The 25,408-nt window shown below is 35.7% G+C and overlaps 3 protein-coding genes across 3 annotated transcripts in view; 2 read left to right on the top strand and 1 right to left on the bottom strand.

The window, feature by feature from the left end:
• LOC110380652 (uncharacterized protein) overlaps nucleotides 1–25,408 on the bottom strand; it is a 143,601-nt gene that overhangs the window by 105,781 nt on the left and 12,412 nt on the right. The window contains exon 2 of the mRNA XM_021340704.3: nucleotides 1,634–1,904. Within this exon, the coding sequence (XP_021196379.3) occupies nucleotides 1,634–1,840 (207 nt within the window). The 5' untranslated portion in view covers nucleotides 1,841–1,904. The remainder of the gene's footprint in view (nucleotides 1–1,633; nucleotides 1,905–25,408) is intronic.
• LOC110380653 (tissue factor pathway inhibitor-like) lies at nucleotides 21,045–25,025 on the top strand. The gene is made up of 5 exons (XM_021340705.3): nucleotides 21,045–22,298; nucleotides 22,557–22,638; nucleotides 23,237–23,346; nucleotides 23,635–23,737; nucleotides 24,296–25,025. Exons 1-5 carry the CDS (start codon nucleotides 22,214–22,216, stop codon nucleotides 24,432–24,434), a joined length of 519 nt encoding a protein of 172 aa, XP_021196380.3. The 5' UTR covers nucleotides 21,045–22,213; the 3' UTR covers nucleotides 24,435–25,025.
• Nucleotides 21,151–21,972, top strand: LOC135117496 (ATP synthase subunit b, mitochondrial-like). Its single transcript, XM_064036851.1, has one exon. The coding sequence runs from the start codon at nucleotides 21,151–21,153 to the stop codon at nucleotides 21,970–21,972; it is 822 nt and encodes a 273-aa protein (XP_063892921.1).

Raw genomic sequence — 25,408 nt, 5'->3', positions numbered from 1 at the left:
TCGATTTCTCAAAGACGCCTGGACCGATTTGAAAAATTGATTGTTTATATGAATGGTCCAGTCCATCCAGACCGAAAAATTGTGGTCAAATAACAACAATTGCCGGAAAGCCAAATATTGGTGAAGAGCTTGGGTTTACCATTGCAAATAAAGTTTTAAGTTATCTATCCTATATGCTTCAAAAGTTATTCGAGATCAAAAGTCAAAATTTGGGTACATCCAAAATGAAAAAAAAAATTATAGCTCGATTGGTAACAGACATCTGCAATAAGTGATTTCTAGCCTAAGGAGTCCGCCATATTAGATTTAGACTCGCGACACATTTTTTTTCGAGTTATTCATAGCAAGCCCTTTCATTTGATACCCATATCGTAGGAATGCATTAAAAACATTTTTTTCTCCATCTTGGGTATACCGCCATATTGGATATAGAATCATACATTGTCATTAAAACTGAACATTCAAACAAAATTTCAACTCAATCGATAAAAAATATGGTTCAAAATTGAGCTTTAAATAAAATAGTAATGTATCAAGATTTGTTGGTCGCGCTTGAAATGTACTCTATTCTCGGTATCCACGGCAGAGGTTATTCACCCTACGCGATGTGACGGAGCGACACGTCCTCTCTGTGAAGCCTTGCGGCGGTCTGGTTTGAGTTGACTCGCGTGCAGCGTTTTATAGTAGTTTTAAATAATTTATAAAAAATAAAAACGAGAGATTAAATTATAATATAAAGTTTATGTTTTAAAGAAAGAGTTATATTACTATAGTAAATAATTGTTATATTAAATTAAGTAAGATAGATAGGTAAAAAAAGCATTTGAAATTCACAATTTTTCACATTGTTAAAATATTTTTTTCTGAAAGATAGAGACCTAAATCAAAAAATGTTTTCAACTAACTATAGGCATGGGGATTTCGTCTATGAGTAAAAAAATAAATATGATTAGATTTGCCACTGTTTTCACATGAATTTAAGCTTCGAAATAGACGCTGAACGGGAATTTTATAAAACATCTGTTACGTTATAGGGGTTTTAAGTATTTAAACTACACAAATTGAAATTTATGTTCAATTAACTATATAGACAGTGAAATTACCTTGCGTTATTAAAAAATAACATAGTTATAGGATAAGTAGTTACTGAGAAACAGTGGTTTGAAAAGTACCATTTTAGGCCAAATGGCGCGCGGTTGACGTACACGCTCTTAACTGTTTTAGACTTATTTGTCTACTAGTTCTAGTTGAAGTGGTCAGAGAGAAAATAAAGCAAAGTAACTCCCGCAAATAAATACGCAGCGCTAAGTAAGTGGTTGCCTTGAGTTCGTAAATTAGTTTCGATTTATCGTTAACTCAATTTAGATTGCTAAGTTGTGTATTAACACCGATATCAAAGGACACTTGGCAGAATCAGTTAAATAAATCGAACTTTTGTTCACGTAACCGCGACGCCTACAGGAAAAGGTGCTATTAAATTTTTGCCGGTGCTACGTTTCAGTTGCCACCTCTATTTCTCATTGGTAGCCTGACCTCAAAGTAATTTGTAACTTTGACGTCAATCTCGCGTTCCATTTCGCCCACGTCTTCACGATCTATTAAAAGGTTAGGTAAAGCATTCAGCTCGTCTTACCTTGGCTTGGAAGGTGATCCCGTAGGTGAACGCCTCGTCGGGGTGCAGCGGGATCCGCGTGTCGTACTCATCGTTCGGCACCAGATTGTACTGCTTGGTGGATGGCATCTTCCTTCCCCACTTTAGCAGCTTCATCGGCACACGCTTCCAGGTCCTGGCCTTTAGCACCACGCGGAAGTAACGGGTCTTGTATCCTCTCCTAAACATTTAGGAGGATTAATGCAGCACCACCATCATAAACTGTCCCCGAACTTGAAAGTGGACGCGTCACCTGAAACAAAATAACACTTCATTCAGCAAAAAAGAAGCAAAATTAGGATATGATTTATGTAAATAACTTCGAAAGTATCTGTTTGCGGATTCACAGCCACAATTGTAACAACACGTACAAGAAATTTCGCCAAAACAAGTCCCGTTATTCATTTGTGGTGGTTCTAGCAAAATCTAGGATAGACACAACGCACGTACTAATCTATCGCTTTGTGTTTTTTCACAAAGATACAACGCCGCGTAATGACTACCATTAGGGTCAACGACGACGCTCCAGCGAGCCAATCAATGCTAACTGACGAGTGGGAGCACTTGACAAATTCTGCCCTTCGGCAAACTTGGAGCGGCGTCACTCCGCGCTCCCCTGTCTACAAATGGACACGTGTGCAATATTTGCGCGACGAGTTTGTTTTTAGTGAACTGGATTGTAACCAACAAGCTGGAATTCCTTTTTGCAATTCGACTAGCAATTCTAACAAGTCAACGATAACGTTTACCCAATTGTTTCTGTAATAAAGGCAGCTGGCTATTGAAAGCTGACTAGTGTACTACAGTTTAGAGGCTGTCCAGATGACTAAACACTGCTTAGTCACCTGTGTGAGGCTATTGTAGTGAACAGTCGATGCGATATCGAGAACGTTGATATGTTTGACAATCTACGGCTTTGGGGAAGATAACTAGCTATTGTCTGCAGCTTTGTTCGCCTAAACAATCGAAAAGCTATCTATGATTGTCGAAACAAAAAACGCAATCGCTGCTGCGTACTTTGGAGTACTTCGCATGCATAAACTTTTGAATCCATAATTTTAATCTTCTGCGATGAAATTCAAAATGTTAGCAAAAGTTTCATAAAAGTTCAACGTTGTTTTTCAATTAGTAAGATTTACCAATTTGATCCAGCGAATATAATATTGACATTATAGGCAACTTTTTTAATTTTCTCAAGGTATAATCGAGTTTGCTATTATCTCTTCTATTGGTTAAATATTAAATATTTGGTCCCTCCAACTGAGAGCTTTTGGGTTCTATTAGTTATTCGCTTTCGACTAGTTTATTTACATAGGTAGAGAAAACACATTCATAGTTTGGTTAAAATAATGTTACTCTTTATATAACAATTTGTTCTTCTAATTAGCGAATTTAATTAGTGGTCATTATATGGATTATTTGTTGAACAGTGATTGGCAATTAGCGGTTAATTACATCACTTTCAGTTTAAAATTATATTGCATTTGATTAACTGTATTAATATCTGATTGATGTTCACACATGGTTACGCCTATTACTATATACACTACGAACTTTACGCAGTTCTCTAAAAAAAAAATACCGGTCGAATTCAGAACGTCCTTCTTTTTGGGAAGTCGGTTAAAAATTCAGTAAAAACAGAAGTTTTTTTATGAAAGTTTTCCAAGCAGAAACATGGATAAATGATGTCACTTAATTGGTACGTAACTCGCATCAATAAATTGACTGCGCTAAGCTAAGTGTCGAACATTCAACCAAGTGGAACGCTTCAGAACTTACAGTCGCCGTCTCAATCATGGCACGGAATATTAATTAGTTAAGCCCCGGTTTGCTATTTGTTGATTCCTACTATCAGCTTGAAGATAAATGTGGGTTCCCGTTTAAATCTTACGAGCGTTTTATATTAATTAACCTAAAAGTAATTTAAAGAATAACTATGTATAAGGATATGGATGTGTAGAAATTTCTTTAGAGAGAAGCTTTAACTTTGTAAATTCTTTATTTCTTGTAGTTTTTCTTTATACACGATATACCTATGTATAAAAAAATTATAAAGAAATAAATGGAAAATATATAAGAACGACATTTAAGTGGTTTTTTTTTTTAAGAGATGGACGGACATGTGTTTTCACTGTATTTTGATCTACATACCTAGTGTATGATTGTTAAAAAAATAGTACGATTGTCCGAACCATATTTCAGTGTTATTATATACCTACCTACTAACTTGATATGTATTGCAAGATTTAGTAAAGCCGTTAAGATATATGTCGCACCTTTTAAATGATTTGATTAAATCTGGGCTAAGAAAAATTGCTGGTTAGAAAGGTTAAGAGTAAACGTATGGCCCATTAAGCCGCCGATTAAGAGGTCTGCCAACGTATTATTGGACTATAAAGAATTTATAGCTATATGTATATGGCATGTGATGTATTGGCTTATTATATTACTATAAGCTAGCGGACCAACGGCTGCGCCCGGTTATACTATGTATTTACTTTTCTGTTGTTGCATATAATAAGTGAAAATTCCAAATGGATAAGGCCAAGGTTTCAACGCTCTTAAATCTACTCATAAATATCTGCATTTTGAATGTTATTTATTATTTTACGAGGGCGTTTTGCAGTTCACTGCGCCTTCATGAAAATTTCAATCAAAAAATTCCATTCAGATTAACTTAAAAATCTATACAATTTCTTTATCCGTTTCTAGAAGGATACCGCCCATTTCTTTTTGAACTTGTCTAAATACTGAAAGTTAGTAATTGTTTTAAAGTAAATATACCAAAATTGAAAAGAACTAAAGCTTAGGATATCAGTTAGTTCAAAGCTATGAATTTTTGTGCTTCATTGAATAATCAATTACAGCATGACCAGTTAATCAAGAGTCCGGTCGCTGATCGCCGATCGCGACATTATATTTCAGAGGAAAATGAATCTAAAGACAATATAGAGAAAATTGCTTTTCCTTTATCAAAGACGTATTTCCCAGATCATTATTTTTATCTAGTGGAAGACTGAGAGCTTGAATTTGTATCTGTTTAATTGTGAAATATTTTCTCTATAATAATTATGTTACATAATGAGCTTTGGTTTCAATTTTAATTGCTTTGATTACGTTGCTATTAATTATTACTAGATATTGAATAGCAAAGGCATTATTTGATTCATTATAATAGACAGCCACGAAGATTTAATATAAAATATGACAAAACATTTCGCTTCAGATGTTTTAGGTACTGAAAGTGTAGTGTGTTGCTGGGGAGTTTGTTACGCCACTTCTTCTCGGCAAAAAACACATAGGAAGTGGTGAAGGGGGGCGTTTTGGGATCTGTAATTTGTAAATCTGACGTTCAAAAAGTGTTGTTTTGCGGTCAGGTTCGAATAAATGATTTTTGATTTAGAACGATATTATTTTCAATCACATTGTTATATTAACATTTAAATTATTTAAAAACAGAATTTCTTCAGGGCCCTTAAGTTTTGGACTACACACGACCACAAGCCAGCGTCTGTGTTTAGTTCTCTCAAAAGTATGCAGTTTAAAAATACTAAAATAGAACCATGTTATATAGTCTAGTTCGCGAAAAATTATAATTTTCATTTTTAATCCTCTATGAAACTAATTTACCGCAAAGGAGTAAAGTTTTGGTTGCAATTTGTCTCCTTATACCGAGCTGAGGTTCTGACTTCAAATAAAGTTTAATTGCACTTCTTTAGCTTGGGCTTATTGCGCAAAGTTTACGCGGATGCACAGTCTCAGTTTAAAGTACGTAATACATTATGCAGTTGGCGTATTAACTTTGTGGGATAACAGTGCGGATTTGTTAAGTTATACATTCATATTAAACAACTTTCTGCTTTGTGGAAGTGTAAATCTTTAAGTTTTATGCATGTTACATTATCTATATATTCATTTATTTAAAACACCTACAACGATAATTACAGCGTTTACCCTAATGCGACAGCTAAGAACTTAAACTAACGCTGTTAAAAAACTACATTATTTACAAACATTATATTATATCTAGTTATTAAAATAACGTTAGTAATATACATCAAGATAAAGGGATGTATTACTTTGTATCTGTTTGTATATTTGGGCACTATAAATACAAAACAATGACCAAGACTAAGGGAAGATTTACTCGGAACTTTAATTGCCTTACTTTGGATCATATCTACAATCTTTAACAATGTATGGATTTTGTAACTATATTTGTTCGGGAGTTTGGTTACAATCGGACAATTTATTCAATGTACGCACTCCTAAACTGACCGAAAGTTGGTCATTTAGTCAATAATATGACGTTATCTTGTTTTTATTTACAGTAGTTCGCTTTTTAAAGAGTCCTATGTACAAGAATGCTCGCAACCCCATGTGACGTCATCCATACCTAAGTGTTGATAACCCAGCTGTAAAACCTATGTAAATAACGAATGTACGCAAAGCTCAGGTATCTGTACCTCAGATTAAATCTTTACTTACAGTTCTACAAAACGATCTGAGCTAACAGGAATAGAGTAGGAACAACATTGTTCACAATATTAATGTTTGCAAGGAAGTTACTCCTTGTGGTTCAAACAGAAACATGATTAGTCCCGTAGAAGCTTCTAGAAGCACGTACAACCATAACACGCGAATTAAATTTACAATATCGCAAACAAAGTTTGGACCGCTTTGCATTACAGTGACCGTAACTGAAACTATTTTAATGACTCCCGAGTATTTGTTTTTATTTCAGCCTGTAGTAAGTTAGGAGGCCATTAAAATGGTCGTTTGTAGTAAATAAGATTTATTGTCTGTAACTCGAAAGCAGATTACAGGACTTTTTAAATTACGAGTGAACATTATTGCTCTCGGGAAGGTAAGTACGGCCGATTGCAATATTCTATCCATCTGTTGATTTGCTTACTAGAGATAGAATATTGAGATCATTAGTTCCATACAATACAAGTAATGTCGTTAGATATCTTTTTTTTATGGGAAATCATCAAATGACTCCTCCCGCTGTGGGCTAGCAGCGGTGAGAGAGTGTCCGACTCTTACCGAATAAAACCCATCATCTTCCTTCGTAGACCTTGTATGTCTACCAGACACTCGGTAACTCTTTCGAAGAATCCCGCAGATCCAGCAGGCCTTAGCCCTGGTGGGCCCCGCTAGATCTTAGAGCTACCACACATTACAGACTAAACCGTCGACCGATAGAATAATCAGGCTCATATGTCAAAACGAAGATGAATGGTATTGTGCACTTGACAACCAAAACAACGACAAGGTATCTAGCCGGTACCGATCAACAAGTTTGATTGGATTCACAATTACCTTCAAAATAAACTGTCAATCAAACATCGGGCCAATTTGAAACTCACTGTTTACTCTGCAATATAGGTACAGGGTTTCTAAGTACACTCATAGTTTTCTATTAAGCTCCAGAGATCTACAAAAATACTTCCCTTCGGTAAAGACAAGGAATTCGGAAAATTCGACAAGGAAAATGCCATATACAGTTTTCCGACCCTTGCATTGTATCCAAGAAATAATTGCGATTTGTAACTAAACTATTTCATTCATTCAAATCACGGATTGAAATACTTACAGCGACTGATAGGTATGTATTTTAGGTTTAATCTAATTATTAAACCAACCATATTTGTTAACAAACATTTTTATTTTTACGTTATTTTATTAAGCGCATCCTTATCTATAAGCAAGAAAAAATTTGGTGGTGACAACACTAACAACTCGTTTCTGACGCCGAACATTAAAGAAAAATTATATTCACTTAGTTATCTTTTCCTCATTAATGCCTTGTCGTTTTATTACCTACTAGCCGTTTTCCCGCGGTTTTACCCGCATCCCGTGGTAACTACTGCCCGTACCGGGATAAAATATAGCCTATGTTACTCGTGGATAATGTAGCTTTCGAATGGTGAAAGAATTTTTAAAAACGGTTCAGTAGTTTTTGAGCCTATTCATTTACAACCAAACAAACAAACAAAGTTTTCCTCTTTATAATATTAGTATAGATGTATTGTGTAATAATGACTTTTTTCAAAGTTTCTTTGTGTTGCATCAATGGAGGATATCCTTGATAGCACTAGTGATGCGTAATTGTTTGCAATAGATCATTATCTCATCCACAGGTCAATGATAAGTGATTCACAGACTCTATGAAACTTGATACAAAATACTAACATACGAATAACGTACAATTGTTTCCTGAAGATACAATCAAGGAAGATATTACGTAAAAGGATTTTCTCACGAGGAAAACAATGATAATTTCTAAATAAATAATAATAAACGATTTATCGATATTTAACAAAGGCTTCAGTATAAACTTTTATAGAAGCTAAATAAAATTCCAAAATAAATTCAAATAAAAATAAATTCGAATAAAAACGAATAGCTAATTCTACAGAGGCCCTTTAGATAAATGCTACTTAGGCTTCTATAATAATGATAAAAAATAAATCCATCGGGAATATCTGTAAGCGTACTTACGTTTTTATTTTACTCAGTCTTTAAAAACTAAGCAGAGAAAAATATACATTTATTTCCAATATGTTATTAATCAAATTGAAAAAAAGAGCAAAAACATTTTCTTGACTAGACGAGATAACTAGATTTTTATTGTGATTGAAAGCATGAATTCTGACCACAAAAAATCCTTCGATCACTGAAAAGGAGTGTGCATTTATGTGGAAAAGTTCTCGGTTCTTCAACTTTATTACGCTACATATTATCATGTGTCAGCAGACTCGACATTTACAGCCTAGTAAAATCGGCTTTCAACAAAATGTGGAAGGACTCATCATGGCCTAAAGAGCCCGTGCTTTTATGTTACAAAAATTTTGTGATTTATGCGCGATAAAAGCCTGCATGCGCGACCGAACCGGCCTTTTCCTAATAATTTTTACAACTTTTCCCCTTTGAAAGGAAAACAGCCAATCCGGACGGAACCCGCATAATATATGCGGAACCAGTTTGTCAGAATCTTCACTTCTTTTGGTCGAATTGTTTCCCGTCTACCAAACTAAGTTTGTTAAACAAAGTTTTCACATCGACGTAAATTGTGAGGACTATTTGATGTCCTATCAGTAACTGTAACTTGTTGTATTTGTAACGCATTTTTTTTCCTTTGGAGGACGGTTTTTTGTTGAACTTTTGTTGTAATTTATGTTGAGTCGTGACGACGAGTGCGAACAACAAGTTTTAAATTAACATCGTCGGTACGATAAACAATTGCGGAGAGTCTCATCTCGACACGTAACTTATCCAGAAAGTTATTCAGGGAGGGGGCGAGGGGGCTCATTATTGTGGAATTGGACAAGCTTTTAACGAGGCTACGACCACATAAGACAATTGAGTGCACTAACTAACGAGCGACCTCGCAGTTTGCCGTCACGAAGAAAAGACGATCTGTGTACAAGTTCAAACAATATATTCGAAGGGACCGTCACAAATCACTCTCAGATTAATTAACTTTACTTAGTTAGAAACCTTATAACGTTTGTTGTATAATCGTTAGTTGGAATTAGTTGCTGTTAATTAATTTGCTACATACCTCCCATTGCCGATATTGGAAATTGTAGTCGTGTTTATGGCATCAGCATACCCTTTGATAAAAGCCCTCCTGGCCTGGGTAAACCATTGACACCCAAGGAAACGACAATCCATAGGTATAGTTATCTGAAAGCTAGCCTATCCTGAAGGTGTTTAAAGTCTTAGTCATTAGAAAACAGTCACTTAACCTAAATATTGACATAGTAAACTAACAGCGGACTCTTAGTTAACTAGCAAGAGGCTTGGCGGATGATGTCAATAAACTTCTTGGATCAATAGTAAACAGGCATTGATCGTACACTTTATTACAAAGGACCCGTACTAGAGAAATGCTCGTAGGAGTATTTTATTACATTAGCTAGAAATAAAATCGATTATTTCATTTCCTCGTTTTGCTGCGAGCCACTTCGAACTTTGACATACAAACGATCGGGCATATGTTTCCGTCGGCTGCACCGGCAATTAAGTGAACAGTGAATAATTTAAAGTACACCTTGAAACTGTCTGTAAATGAAGCTAAAGTTAGAACAATCTTTTTTCCATTTACTAAGGTTATGCGAGACATAATAACTGTCGAGACATTTTAGCATTTAACGTCTCTTGAACTGAGCGACACAAAATGAGCGCTACATCTAATGGATTTCGAAACATTTTCTCGCACCAATTTGCATTTGAAGACGATTTTAGCCAATTACTATTGAAATTAATTTCTATCGTTCAGTAACCTTTTGTAATGCGAGCGAAGTTCTTGCAGACTTCGAAGTTTAAAAATATACTAGAGGGCGAAGTTGTAAAACTTAACAACGCATAACTTAGTTAAACTTGATGTTTATTTTAATGTACGAATTAAAACAGTGTTGAACTTGAAAAGCGAAAATGTTAGAACGTTAAAATTAATCCGAATCCGTCATAAAACACGAAGTGTACGCCGCAATAAAATACAAGCACAGCTGTCTCTTCGAGCTGCGGCGTTTTGTTTATTATTCTACAAATAACAAACCCTACGCGTATCGCTGTACTTTGAGAAAGAAAAATTATTTGTCAAGCTCTCTGAAACTGAAAAGTACTTTAACATTTTTCTTGACAAAAGCGATTTTCTCAGAACTTAACTTCATTAAGTACCTGATTGCTTACAATGAATATTACTTTTCCAAATACTGTTGTCGTAAATTTAATTTGGTGACAATATTATATTTTCATTGTATGGTAATCGTCGTGCCTAGCGAGGGTATGGAACATTAAAAGCCTTATGAATATACTTACTATTATGTAATAAGATGGCAATGTGTCATTTAACAGGCCGATTGGTGTTTTGTATGCACATATAAATCGGCCTCTGAGCCTCGCCTGGCAACGTCTGACCTTCAACTTGACTATTTTAGATTCAACGGACGCCAAGGCGGGTTTAAAGCCTCCAAATATCATAACTTGTGGCGCCTCGTGACCATACCTTTTTAGATTTTACTTTTAATACTTTAGCGCCGAAAAAAACCTTCAAAATAGGTGTAGAAGCTAATTTTATTATGACAGAATTAAGGAAAATGTTGGCAATTTCTACATACCTATAGGTATACATATAGTGCTGCATGATATACCAATAATAAGTGTGAACAATCATCAATATCAACAATATTCTTAAAGATACTCATATCGTTTTAATTAATAAACAATTAAAATCCTAATGTAAATCAATTCCACAAACAACAGCCTACATTTATTTATAGTTCCGCGCAGTGCGCACGCGTGCATTCTCATTAGGCATTCTTACAATAACTCACGAGCTTTTGTTTGACTTCTAATTAGAAACAGAGTAGGCTTTGTTATAGGAACAGTTCGTCAGCACACTGGTTGCGCAAGAGTCGGGCAGTGGCCACTGCGCTCGACGAGGCGCGCACAAGGGATCGCCCACAAAATTACTTAAGTAGGTACGTTACGTTCCCACTTTTACCAAGTAGGCAATTATTTTTACTTTTTTAACCATGCTGGTGTCATTAAGCCAGTTTAAAATACTAGAGTTTTTATTGTTATTTAACTTAAACTGTAGTTAGTACGGCAATAAACACTGCCGTACATGGTAAATAGAACAAAATACAAGTACGATGTAAATATAACTAAAAAATAAAATGGTAAAACACAGCTCGAAAAAGCTTGGATGCGATCTGAACATTACGAACTTTTTGGTAAAACAAAAGATTTCAGCCATCAAGGCTTACAGTGTTAAAAGTGCATTTCGCGAAACAAATTGCTGCGGCATCATTACCGAAAATTAGTTCTGTAATAACGTCCAATGAGCTATGTGAAAAAACCTTCCCATTTTTTGTTAAAAAGGAGCCAGAGCGAAGTTAGCAGGTGCGTTCCAAGTTCATTCACCTTCCATCGAAGGTCAAACATGAAAGTGCGCTCCGATGCTGCACAATTCAAGAATTGACATCTAGTATTATTACTGACACTTCACTGTCCACTCACACATGTAAATATGCCTAAGAAAATATTTGCCATGGACGATCACGAATGTCTGTGTGGGTGAGTTATTAGTGTAGCCGTATTTTTTAACAATTTTTTTAACTAGTATTTTACAGTTTACTGGATTCTGAGATTTTACGGATATTTATTTCAAGATTCAATGTACCGGTACGTAGTAATAAGTTGCAAAGTAATGGTTGTTTTGACGTCATTTGTACCAGAACAAGGGACTTTGTTGGTCGTTCGAAAAAAAATGTAGTTTTGGTATTGAAGCCAGATAGACAGAGCTTACTTTTGCTTTCATATGAATAATGATTAACGCTCATTTCTTCTATTTACGAAAAGACGCCTGCAGTGACAATAAAAAGGCTGATGATAATGACAACTTAATATTAATGTAATATGAAAAGGAATCTTCCACGGAATGAATAACCTTCAGCTTTCTGGTTCCGTTACACGACACATATTATTATTTCGATGTTTCATATTAATTGAAACGTTGGTATTCATAAGGCCTGTTACTGCCTGATGTTTCTTTACTTAACGCTCTTCTATCTAGAAATAGGTTTCAAGTGTACCAAGAAATATCAAAAATAAGAAACATTTCTGAAAATGTCACGAAAATAGATTTTAATTAAGATTTTTCTGACAAAGGTCTTGAGGAAAGGATGTAAAGATTTTTTATGACGGATCTTTGCAGCTCTTGAAATTAAATATAGAAACGGTTTTTTTATTTCTGTCCAAATAAGGCTCGGCATTTCCCTATGGGTCAAAATAATTATGAATAGATTTTTAATTCATGCTTCGGCCTGAACAAGTTTCGCCTTAGCAACTATAAGTAGTGATTGATGGAGTATTTAAAACAATAATAACATTTTTAACGCCACAATTGAAAAAATAACATAACCTTCTAATAACTAAGTACAAAGGCAATGTTTGTTAAAATGGTTCATTGAACTTCAGCCAATTAATTTGCAAAACAAACCTAATTCGTTAAGGGTCAAAGATAATATGGACCTCAATCACCGATTGTTTGTATAAACCATTCTATTATTCTATACTAGAACCTTTAAGGAAACCATGAAATGAATATTTCAGACCAGAGCCGCTGTTAATTAGCCATTAATTGCAGGTCTAATATTGATTTTTGTTATTTTTATTTCTACAGAGTTAGATCGATGTTAGCAGAATGTGTTACTACTTTTAATTAAGTCTCCTTGAAACAGTGAAAAAATTCTGATATTCAATCTGATTAACTTTTGTCCAACTTTGCGCATCAATATTTTACATGGAGCGACTGCCTTTTTGACCTCCTCAACCTTATATCACAGCATAATAAAAGGGTCCTATTACAATATGCATTATCCTCTTTTGGAATCCGAACTCAGCTAAACATTAATAAATAACAATGATTAATTTTAATATTATGTTGGATAATAAATGAATAGAATAAATGACTTGTAAAAGCAAATCAGTTATGCCCTAATATAACAAACTTTTAGTAATTTTGCTAAGTCACCTTTAATCATAATTCAAAGTCCAAAATAATAATGCAAAATCGTACAGAGCTTTCTCGCTAATTACGTCTACAATGATTATTTTGATTAGAGTAACTTTTCATAAGTTTTGATTACGTAGTCTCTTAAAGGACAATCTTGAAAGACAAATTATTTGAACTAAAAGCAGATGGTACCCTCTGCATAATTAATTTAGCTAATATTGATAATTTTATCTATAGGAGGATCTTCGAATACTTATGTGCGTAGACGTAATAAATCAAAAACGATTCAGCCGTTTGCAGTTAGTGAAAAACAGATTTTTACAGTACCAAAATACGTTTTCAATATAATTATGTACTTGTAAGTTTTGATAATAAGTTCAAGTTAGCATATTTTGATTTCAAATAGAAAATAGTAAAGGAGGTAAATACTATAGTAATTCTTAAGGGACTGCAAATAATGTGAGTATATTTTAAACAATATTAAAACGAATTTTCTTTTATTTAGGCTCGGCACTGAAAGTGACTCAAAGGTCTTTGATGAAGTATTTAAGTCCTCCAAATGCCCTTGGAACCATTTTACAATTAAGGAACAATTAGAAAAGATTTCACGTCAAATACTGGCCACTAATTTTAGACTTTTATACTTAAGTACCTATAAAATGGGCTAGATTAAAAACAATTCCCGTACGAGGACAAAAGCGAGTACCTACTAACCGTGAGCTGGTATAAAAAATGTCGAGATATCCCGAGATTTCTCGGGCGCCCTCGCTACCCTTGTCAATTAAGCTTGTCGCTCGAGAAGAGAACGACCAATAAATAAGTCATCGCTGTCACGGCACCTAATAGGTGAAATTATTTTTGAAGTACACAATCTTAGCCCATTTTAAAATACCCTGGATAATATTTAGAATTTCTCTAATTGAAAAAGGCACATATAAACGTTATGAAAATCAAATATCTTGCAATTTGTACGCTGTGCTTTTATTTCCCTTTGAACATACAAACTGTGCTTCGCTGAGGATAGAAAATGGCGGAAACAAACTGTTTCTTTCAATCTTCACGTGTACCAGTGACTGCAAGATTTGTCTCTGCAACTATCGTTATTGCTCGTTTATTTATTTCTTGGAAATTGCATCTATAATTTTCTGCAGTAAACATTTTCCATGAACGGCCAGAGGTTACAACCGAAACTGGTATTCTAAATGCGTGATATACTGAAAACGAAACTAAGCAGTTTCTAAGCAAATAGTTGTATACGTTCTTCATATCGGTCATACGATAAAGCGTTCATTTTTTCAATGCCAAGAATAAACGCGTCTTTTGTTCGTGTTATGTAAGCGCACGTGTTAAGCGCCTGCCGAGTCGTCGCGTCGCGTCTTGAAACATCGCGATACGTCACGTGAGTGAGTCCCCACCTTTATGCACTCGCAGCCCTAATATAGTGGTCTTGAAACTTTGATGACTGCTGGTCTTTATGCACACTTTGTGACGTAAGTTTAACGACTGTGTTTTGTTTCTACCTATATTATGGAAAAATCTATCGATTGAAATAGCAGTTTCGTTCAAAGTTGTAGGGAATTACTACAGCTATTAAAAGAAAATTTCAAACGGTACAGCCTTTTTCATGATTAATTATGACTTTGTTAGGTTTATTGTTAAATATTGTCTACGTATTTAACAAAAGTTTTAGAAAATTATCTAGCACATTTAACTGAAAATTTACTTGAAGTGACTTAAGCTATCTGAATGAAGTGCCAAATAATGTTTGGAAACCCTCCATACATTCCATAAGAGGTCCTAAAGTACCATATTCTCTGGTCTAAACCTTTAATGAAAATGGAAAATTCTTGCTCCAAATAAATTAGACCTTGGAGGGGTCCAAAGCGATGCTTACTCCCTTCAATGGCGAGAACAAAGACAGTTTACGAGTTTTAATGTAAAAAACACATTTTTAGGGTTCCGTAACCAAAGGGTAAAACGGGGCCTTATTGTTTTCGTTCCTCTGTCCGTCCATCCGTCCGTTCGTCCATTCGTCTGTCTGTCACCAGGCTGTATCTCATGAACCGTGATAGAGAGTTGAAATTTTCATAGATGATGGACTTCTGTTGCCGCTATAACAACAAATACTGTAAACTAAAATAAATAAATATTAATTTTTGCATGATTTTTTTGCTCATTTTCTAAATAATAGTACGGAACCCTTCATGCGCGATTCCGACTCGCACTTGGCCGGTTTTTTCTTCTACGCCTACATCAACAAAGTCTTTACAAATGTAAGAAACTTCTTGACGATACCGTTAAGTTTTAAGACACCGAGTTTACGATACTAACCCGCGTAGGCAAGTCTGTAAATCACGACTTTATATTTTACAATTAACTATTTATATTTTATAGATGCTATTAATAATTTATGGATGCAGGAAGATGTTTCAACTGCATCCTATAAACCTACATTGCTTACAAATAAGCCTTTTATAATTATAAACAATAAAGACTTATACAATACTAGCTTCTGCCAGCGGTTTCACCCGCATCCCGTGGGAACTACTTCCCGTACCGGGACAAAAAGTAGCCTATAGCCTTCCTCGATAAATGGGCTATCTAAAACTGAAAGAAATTTTGAAATCGGATCAGTAGTTCCTGAGATTAGCGCGTTCAAACAAACAAACTCTTCAGCTTTATAATATTAGTAAGTATAGATATCGCACTGTGGATATAAAAAGGTACGTTTTTGATTTTCACAACGTTCCCCGCAATATGTCCAGAACATTTTTATTTCTAACAATATTTTTTTATTTAAAAGACCGCAGTGTGACCGTCACACATTAACGTGTGGCCTCACGATTCTTTTTTTATTCAAAAAGAGTTTTTTTTTTTACAATTTCATTTTCAAACGCGATATGATTTGATACACAAAGCGTATTCCTATGTTACTGTGCGTTCATACTATCAGTTTGTCTGTTCGATTTTTCGGCCCAGATACATCCCAAAATTCAAAAATCTGTCGAGTGTATTTTAACGTAATTTTTGTAGTTTTGAATTGTATGCTAAAATAGGGCCGGTGCGTGAAAACGAGTCGAAAATCTGCCACTGTGTACTCGCTATTATAGTACTTATAACTTCCATTCCCCTAACCTACGTAATAGGCTTATTAAACTAAGACAACCAATTTCGCTTTCAAAATAGAACTTTGCCAACAAAATCTGAAGTAAACACTTGTTTCACTCTTGTTCGAAGGAAAATTACACATAAAGAAAACATTAATTTAAGAAGTAGGTATTTCGTCCCAGAAAAAGGGAGCAGCCTTGGTATAGACGGAGGAAATTGCTCTAACAAGGTTTTAATCCTACTAATTCCCGAAGAATGCTGGCACGAAATAAAGCTTTGTGTGCGTTAATAAGACACGTATGGAAATTGGATCTCAAATAGATTAAATGCATACACTAAGGAAAAAATATTTTAAGAAGAAACTGTTCTTTGGCGTTTGCGAAACCAGTAAGGTACAGGTATTTAGCAGGGCAAATTAAAGTTTTTAAAGTTAGATATACCTAATATCTGTACCAAACGACGAACAACAACGACGAACACGAGAAGAAACCCAGTCCACCGCCAGGGAGGTAGGTGTTCAACAGCTTCTTCAGTAAAGTTATTGCTATTAACGCATTATATTATCAAACTTTCACCCCATACTGAAGATTGCGTGACAATAAAGCGCGCCAATTCAAAAATGTTTGATACATTCCCTGTACGACTAGTCTCCAAATACAGAAACCCATTTTACTATCCAAGAGTTGCCAATTCGTCTTCAAGATAAGGTCATGTTTACTCCTCTCAGAGCGAACTTATTGTCACAGGCGTACGCGCAGACTATGCAAATAATCTATTGTAAATCAAGTAAAACTCGTGTTGAACTGTGTGGTCTGCGATGCCATTTGATATTGGAGAAAGAATTTTGAAAATACTTCGTCGTGCGGGAAATGTTGAAAAGGTGTTCGGAGTAAAAGTTTGAAAAACGATTCCATTCCTAAGTTCTGTACACTGTATTTGTACCTTTTTGCTAGAACGAACGCGCTGTTGACTTGCAAACTGCCCCCATTTACTTACAGTTGTTAATTTAAATAGGTTATAAAAAATATGGTCTCAAGTTTGGTAATGACTCATCACCCCAGAAAGTTTCGAACCACACAAAGTTTCAACATTATTTGTAAAATAAATCCCCAAGTTCAATCAACCGATCGACTTATAAGTATAAGCTACACAATGGTCCATGAGCTCATAACAATAGTTTATGTTGCCACACAATCGCTAAAACCATTATTTCCTTTAATAAATTACTGATTTACACCTGCACAAGGTGTAAGGTTTCGCATTCCTTCAGTTTCCTGGTAGATACGTGGCGTTAATGCAAACAAAGACATTTAAAGCTTTTAAGCATTCCTGCTTCCCGCTATGTTTATAAGCCTGAATCAAGAATGAAGTGGTAAGAACACTACTCTTGCATTAAAATAAATGATTCGCGCTCCGGGCCGACACGATCGTAATTGCTGACAGGCCAAATTGCTTAGTTAAGTGATAAGTGGAAATCTAAGGCGATTGAGTTTTATATTTTCCCTTAGATATAAAATAGCGTCACGTAGTGTATAAGCTTCGGATAGTCGATATGGCGAGGCGTGGCGGATTTACGCTGCCAGCTATAAATGATCGCTTATACTTGCAAACTTGAATGGCAAGGTTACACGACTCCACTTACGAGATCGCATATCGTAATTCAGGTCCTCCGCGGAAATATTTTTTGCAACAAAATGAACTGGATCTAAATCAGTAAGCGGCGCAGTAATTCAGTGCATTTTCAACGTTATTCCCGTATTTTAAAATGTAGCCCACATCAGTAACTCAACCGCAGTCGATATGCGTATAAACTGTAAAGCGGACGCTTTATACAAGGCTATGTGTATTATGCATTTACCCATAGTTTAGTGCAGATCTATGATATTAATTTGATCAGCCAAATTCCGATACTTGTGTAAATTGACATCGGATTCGCGGTGGTCAAGCGTTGGAACCATGTTGGCTCATTGGAAGAAAACATTCAACATGCGAGTCTTATCGAATAGTTTAAGCTATATTTACTATATAGTTTTAAATTTTTTATCTCTGGTATTTGTATGAAATACCGTTTGAATGCCATGAGATTTCATTGTAGCTTAACCATGATGTCTGTTCGCAGTTTGCTCAGGCTTTTAATTATAAATTATTTTTTCTTAATATTTCCAAGGAATAAGGAAGATGTACGGTGTACCTACTTATCTATCTATACTTATAATAAATCTGTAGAGAGGTCAATTCTGTACATTGAATATATTTCTAAAATAACTATTAGGGGGTGATTAGTGATCGATACTGATGCCAAAAATGCAATCAGAAAAATTTTTGTCTGTCTGTCTGTCTGTCTGTCTGTCTGTCTGTCAGTCTGTATGTTCGTTATGGAAACAAAAACTACTTGACGGATTTCAATGAAACTTGGTACAATGATTCTTCATACTCCTGGGCAGGTTATAGGATACTTTGCATCACGCTACGATCAATAGGAGCAGAGCAGTGAAGGTAAATGTTGGGAAAACGGGAGAAGTTACTCCATTTTTTAAGATTCCGTCGCGTGTGCAACCCTAATGGTTACAGCTACACAGAAACCATGTATGACGGAAATGTTCTTCATAAAATTATGTAAAAAATATCCCATGGCAGTATATATCTATATTTTATGGTTGACTCACAATACACGTAAAACTCTCTCGGTAGCTTAGCAGTTCGGAGTTTTCTGATTATATTTATCTACTATTACGTTTATATGGTTCTGCACATAGAGGAATTTAGCCTACTGCTATCACCCTGGCCAGACGGGTTGATAGAGGGTTTTTTTTTCGAGTTTTCCTTCTCTCGCACGGTGTTCGGTGCATTTTTTACTCCATTAGTCGACTTCTACGACACCCACTGGAAGAAGGGGTAGCGACATGTGTATTCTTAAGCCGTCGCTACACGGCTACACACGTACGTGGACACTGACGGTACGGCTGGTCCACAAGTTTAAAGTCGCTCAGCGGGCTATGGAAAGAGCTATGCTCGGCGTTTCTCTGAGGGATCGCATCAGAAATGAGGTAATCCGTCAGAGAACCAAGGTCATCGACATAGCCTACCGAATCAGCAAGCTGAAGTGGCAGTGGGCTGGCCATATTAGCCGAAGCACCGATAACCGTTGGGGTAAACGAGTTCTAGAGTGGAGACCACGCCTCGGCAAACGTAGTGTAGGACGTCCTCAGGCACGGTGGAGTGATGACTTGCGCAAGACGGCTGGCAGGAGCTGGATGCGAGAAGCCGAAAATAGATCTCAGTGGCGTGCACTTGGAGAGGCCTATGTCCAGCAGTGGACTGCGATAGGCTGATGATGATGATTACGTTTATAACACTCTCACTCACACGAATTAAAAATAGTTAATAGTATTACCTATTCATTAAAAAAAGATTCATATAAATCGGTGAAGAAACACCAAAGTTATACACGAAAAACGGATAAGCCATCGCGCGTGAATACTGAATCACGCTATAAGGATCATTTTTGGGCATCTGTCGCCGCGCTCGACGCGGCTCGCGGCGCGGTGGCTGCGCGAGTTTCATACAATATTTGGCTCTTGGTGCGATTGATGCGAATATGTTCAGAGTGTTCAACCTTATTGCGCGACTTTTACCGTCTTACCACAAAAACTTTTAAACGTCAGTTTATGCCTTGTCTAAAAAAATGTCAAATTATGACGTTGACATATGGTTCATTTTGCAGCCAAAATTTTATTAGACAAGTGTAAAACAGGGTTTAAAGTTTTTGTAGTAAGGCCCTTAGGTTTTAAATAATTTATTTTTAACTTTCTTTTGTTGTTATTTTATAAAATAGGTTGGTACCTATTAGTTATTTTGGTAGTGTTTAAATATTCGTTCAAATTACAAATTATTAATAGTTTACATTTTATTTCTTAAAGTAGTAGTAGGTACGCATAGATTTAGATAATTGGAGGGGCTGGTGTTTATTATTTCTTTCTCTCTTTGCACGAAGTCCGACTCCAACGCGGACGAAGTCGCTGGCAGAAGCTAGTTTTTTAAATAAAGCTCTCTTAAGAGACAAATGAGACAAAGAATTAAATTTTTATTTTTACTGCGTTCTCTGTTTATTTTTTACAACGGTTGGACATAAAAACTGCAGTTGCAATAGAAATCTAGATGGTCGGTAAATGAAGACAAAAACTTAAAAAATGTAAGTGCTCAATGCTCCTTTTGTTAAATTATATAAGATCCACACGTACCCATATTCGAAGACATAAATAAGTTTGAGTTTGAGTTTATTTATTTATTTATTTGGGACAAACAAACAGTAACACATTATTTCTGCGCAAATAATATAAACAAGATATTATATAAATGTGAAACTCATGAGTTTAAGGGATAACGGTCATGCAGCTGGATGGAGGTGGTCAGTTGGGCAGTCGATACCAATAAAAGCCAACAGTAAGGTAAACCTTTTGACACGAAACGCCTAAGAACTATTTCCATGAATGATGAATATGAATGATACACCCTGTAGTTATCAACTAAAAATAGATCAGTAATTTTCTCCATGGCCATTAATTTCGGTTGCTATTAATTTTCGCTGGGGAATAAGCCTGTCCTTGACGTGATTATATATTTACAAGTAGGTATAACTCCTTTTATTAATAAGTATTCTAAGGTTGTATATAATTGTATGAAAAAGGAGGTTTTAACACTTAATGTTAACTTTTTATTTTTCTTTACGTCAAACAAACATCAATCAAGACATCATTACACTTGTCAACATCTACTTGTGTAGTCAACTAGTATTTTTACAATGCTTGCTCGTAAAATTGTATCATTTCTGGTGCCTCAGCACAGAATGCTTATCCCAATGGCGTTGGATCATACCAAAAGTACCAAAAAGCATACAGAAAAATGTCCGGCCAAACCCCGTAAGGTATGCCCTGGTTCGGCAGGGAAGAAAAAGAAGGCCGTTCTCAAGAGTCTCAAGAAGGGACCTGTGTGCTCCCCAAAAGCCCGCTTACCCGGCAGAGGTGGTGATGGAGGCGGAGACGGAACAGGCTTAAAAAGAGCTTTAGAGCCTGGAAAAGTTCGCCTGGGTTTCATTCCTGACGAATGGTTTCGTTTCTTTAAACCAATGACTGGAGTTTCTGGTCCCTACCTATTTATGTTGGGTCTCGGAAATTATTTAGTGAGCAAGGAAATCTATGTAATGGAACATGAATACTATTTGGGACTCTCAATAGCCCTAACGCTATATTTGATCATCACGAGGTTCGGTAAGCAAATTGGCTCTGCTCTAGATAAAGAAGTTGATGCAATAGCAAACGCATTAGAAAAAGGTAGGAGCGATGAGCTGAATGGACATAGTAATGAAATAAAAAAATGTGAAACCGCAATATGGAGAGCACAAGGACAGAAGGACTTGATAGATGCGAAAAAAGAAAATATCGCTATTCAGTTAGAAGCTATTTACAGAGAGCGAATGATGACTGTGTATAAAAGTGTCCGAGGCCGAATGGACTATCACGTAAGAAGGCACATGGTTGAAAATCGGATAAGACAGAAGTGGATGGTCCAATGGATTTTGCAAAGTGTTGAAAAAGCTATAACTCCCGAATTCAAAAAGAAGGTGATGGAAAAGGCTATCAGAGATTTGGACGCTCTGGCAGCGAGTCGTGGTCAGAAGTAATTGGAGTATTTCTCGCCAGATAATGTAGTTTAGGTAGCATTTAGGTCAGGTTTGGTAAATCAAATAAAAGAAACACAAATTTATGTTATCATGGAAATTTTATGTTTTACGACTGTGTTATTAAAATTTCACGCTTTGCTATTACGATCGATATGGTATCGTTACGATTGATATTAATCAATCATGAAACTGACGAACTTACATTTTTACTATTTACTGAGGGCATAGCGGTAACTTTATTATGTTTTTAAAATTGCATATTTTGTTAATTCCTTTGTGTGTTTTTGAGTTGCCTACGCTGTCTGCTAAAGACAAGGACAAAAAGCGTAAGTTTGCATTGTAGTCATTAAAAACAATACTTTTTGTTACATATTTTTTTAATGCTTATTCGATATAACATTGTTAATTACAAATTTCTCTACAAAATAAATGTTTATTTTATCTTTTACCTGGTAGTTTTAATTCTATAGGGGTAAGCCCCAACCATGGCTTAATAACACAAAATAGTTGATTATTTTTTTTTTACCGCTTTATTACCCTGACTCAGTCAAGTTCTTCAATGGATTTTTTTCTTATTATTTTAGATGGATTACCCATAAATGATTGGCATGTACTCTGCAAACTGCAGCCTAACTCTTATGTCTGTAGTAATTCCACCTCGCACAGGTACGATTGCACTTGTTTCTTGAACACAGTTCCGTTAGCAGATTTAATGTATGATTAAACAAAGGATAGATCGGTTATTGCAACCCGCAGTTAACGAGATGGCATGCTTTTTAGGGTTCCGTACCCAAAGGGTAAAACGGGACCCCATTTTTTTCGCTCCTCTGTACGTCCGTCCATCTGTCCGTCCGTCCGTCCGCCCGTCCGTCCCTCATGAACTGTGATAGTTAGAGAGCTGAAATTTTTACAGATGATGTATTTTCTGTTGCCGCTGTAACAACAAATACTGAAAACTAGAATTAAATAAATATTTTGGGGGGCTCCCATAAAACAAACGTGATTTTTTTGCTCATTTTCTGTCGCTGTCTGTTCGCTTTTTAAATTATGCGGTTGCATAGTTCTGAAGATTTAAGCGTACAAAGGGACACGGGGATAAAGGGACATTAGTTTTATACTATGTATTGATAACGTTTGTTACCCAATTAGAGACCTATGCTCAGCTGCCAGATACCTAGATAAGCTGATATTGAAGTGGCCAATGCAATGTAAAGCATACGTTAAAATTCAAGCTATATTTTATATATCTATTTTGTTCACACAGTTTTTATTACGACTTGAAAATGCAAGGGTGCAGAACTTTCAGTGATGGCATGTGCGACTTAAATTTCAATAGTTTTCCTACTCTTAGAGCGTGTGTTGATAGGTGCAGAGGTGAGTAAATGATTTAGAAAGTATACTACATTATTTTTTTAACATGAATCTGATACTAAAAATAATGGTAACTGCGCTTCGCGTTATGCAAGACCTTCTCCATCACGAGACAAAGGTTTACTACCCTTCATCATCTACTTGATTATTTCGAAGAGTTACTAAAGCCATAGATTACCCATCATAGAAACCCATAGGTTTAAGCCAGTTTAATAGTTCACTCCGCTCACTTTTTCGATATCCTTCACATGTGTTGTTACATATTTTAAGCGCTGTTTATATATGTTTCAGACGGGTATCTTATACTGCATGCGGAAGAACAAAAGAATCTGTCAATTGATGTTCATTGTCGCCTTCAACCAGATTTTGGGTCATGCAATAATTATCACCCATCGTAAGTGCAAGCCAATATTGCTCTAGTCTCTATTATGGATTTGAGATAAAACTTCCTAATCTATGTAAAAGAAAGTCATGTTAGTTACGCTACCATTCTTGAGTTATAACTTAGAATCAATCAAGCTGAAAGTTAGAGGGAAAGTAGCTTAGACATAGGATTTTTTTGTCACCGTCCGGCTACGGGACGTAGTTATATTCGGACGCGGGTACAACCACCAGGGCAAGCTAGTTTGTTTTTTATAATTTAAATATGGATACTTCTTCATAAACATGATGATACATCAATACATTAGATTTATTCTATCTCCATAATCTATATCATCATAAAGCGTCCAAAACATTCTTAGAATCTTTCCGAGAAAATCTGATATAAGGTTTTTAAAAAAAACTTTAACCAACCAAGTCTAATAAGTGCACTGTGGTCGCAGAGATCCAAAGCGTTTTCATTTTTTTTTTTTAATAATATGTTCATAAATCGTAAAATATATTTCATGCGGCAATATACAAACGAAACCGCGTGCACTACAATTAATATGTATACAATATTTATCAACAGGTGGTACTTTGACGTTTCTACTCGGTTATGCAAAAGTTTCGCATACAGTGGCTGCGGTGGGAATAAAAACAGATTCGAGGATTCTCTCTCATGCATCCATACGTGCACCGCGGTGGCATCTTATGAGAAGAAGGGTTAAAAAGCACACAAACCACTAGTTAGTTCACATAAAGCTTTTCGATGTGTATATCTTTCTCTGGCCCTTGATCCAAACGTCTTTTTGGGGGTCCATTAAATATCTGTTCAACTTGTGAGGAAACGCCTGAAGATCTATGGACAAATAAATTCTGACAACGAAATCGTATGTATCAAATGTTATATTAATTCTCTCAAAATAAGCATGATATTTAATTCATTAATTTTAAATCAATAGTTACGTCCTAATTTCTTAATCTAAACCCTAATCATAATTGGGTCAGGGTTAATAAGGTTTTCGATGTATGGGATGACCAGACCACTTGGCAATCTTTCTACCGATTGTATCCAGAGAGGGCAGTTATTCGAGAAGCTTCAACCACCACTTAGAGGGGCTCTCATCAGACAGTTGGCTCAAGGGCTTGATGCAAATAGCACTACTCCTGACTGAAAGTACTCATAGCTCGATTTGTTTGAACTTTTTTATCTCGACAATTTTTTTCCAGTAGCTTAGGTCCTATTCTCAATGTGTGTTATTAGTATGGGTATTTTTTATGTAAACAGATTTTTTATGATGTGTAAATGCACTTGAATTCGATTCATTCTAAGATGCGTTTTAAATTATTGACAGCCTTAATAACTGTCCCACTGTTCTCCGTTAATGAAAAAACGAGCGTTAATCATCGAGCTTGCTCAGAAGCTATACTGATTTCAGACTTAAAATATAAAACAGTTTTCTTGAGCTACGTTTTGCTTACAGAATAAACATTCACAATGTATTCCAGTTACACAAAAGTAGAGTAGATGTACAAAAGATGACCTTGGTTCAAACTTGTTTTGTCCAAGAAAGTGTTCAAAAGTTCTAAGAATTTTGATCCTAGACCAGTTGTAGTTACGTAGTTGTGGTAAGTACTGACCATTCTTATGTTCTTTATTGTTGTCTAAACTTTTAGAGTTTAATGTCAGAGCTAGATGGAC

Source organism: Helicoverpa armigera, chromosome 1, assembly GCF_030705265.1.
Source record: "Helicoverpa armigera isolate CAAS_96S chromosome 1, ASM3070526v1, whole genome shotgun sequence".
NCBI classification, from domain to species: domain Eukaryota; kingdom Metazoa; phylum Arthropoda; class Insecta; order Lepidoptera; family Noctuidae; genus Helicoverpa; species Helicoverpa armigera.
The sequence above is the reverse complement of the archived record's forward strand: the minus strand, read 5'-3'. Positions and strand labels throughout refer to the sequence as shown.

Bases quoted from the DNA above. Each gene is read 5' to 3' on its own strand.
- LOC135117496 (XM_064036851.1), top strand. From the start codon at position 21,151: ATGGCGTTGGATCATACCAAAAGTACCAAAAAGCATACAGAAAAATGT.
- LOC110380653 (XM_021340705.3), top strand. From the start codon at position 22,214: ATGTTTTTAAAATTGCATATTTTGTTAATTCCTTTGTGTGTTTTTGAG. The intron at 22,639-23,236 runs GTACGATTGCAC...TTGTTCACACAG, and splicing joins AGTAATTCCACCTCGCACAG to TTTTTATTACGACTTGAAAA. The intron at 23,347-23,634 runs GTGAGTAAATGA...TATATGTTTCAG, and splicing joins GTGTGTTGATAGGTGCAGAG to ACGGGTATCTTATACTGCAT.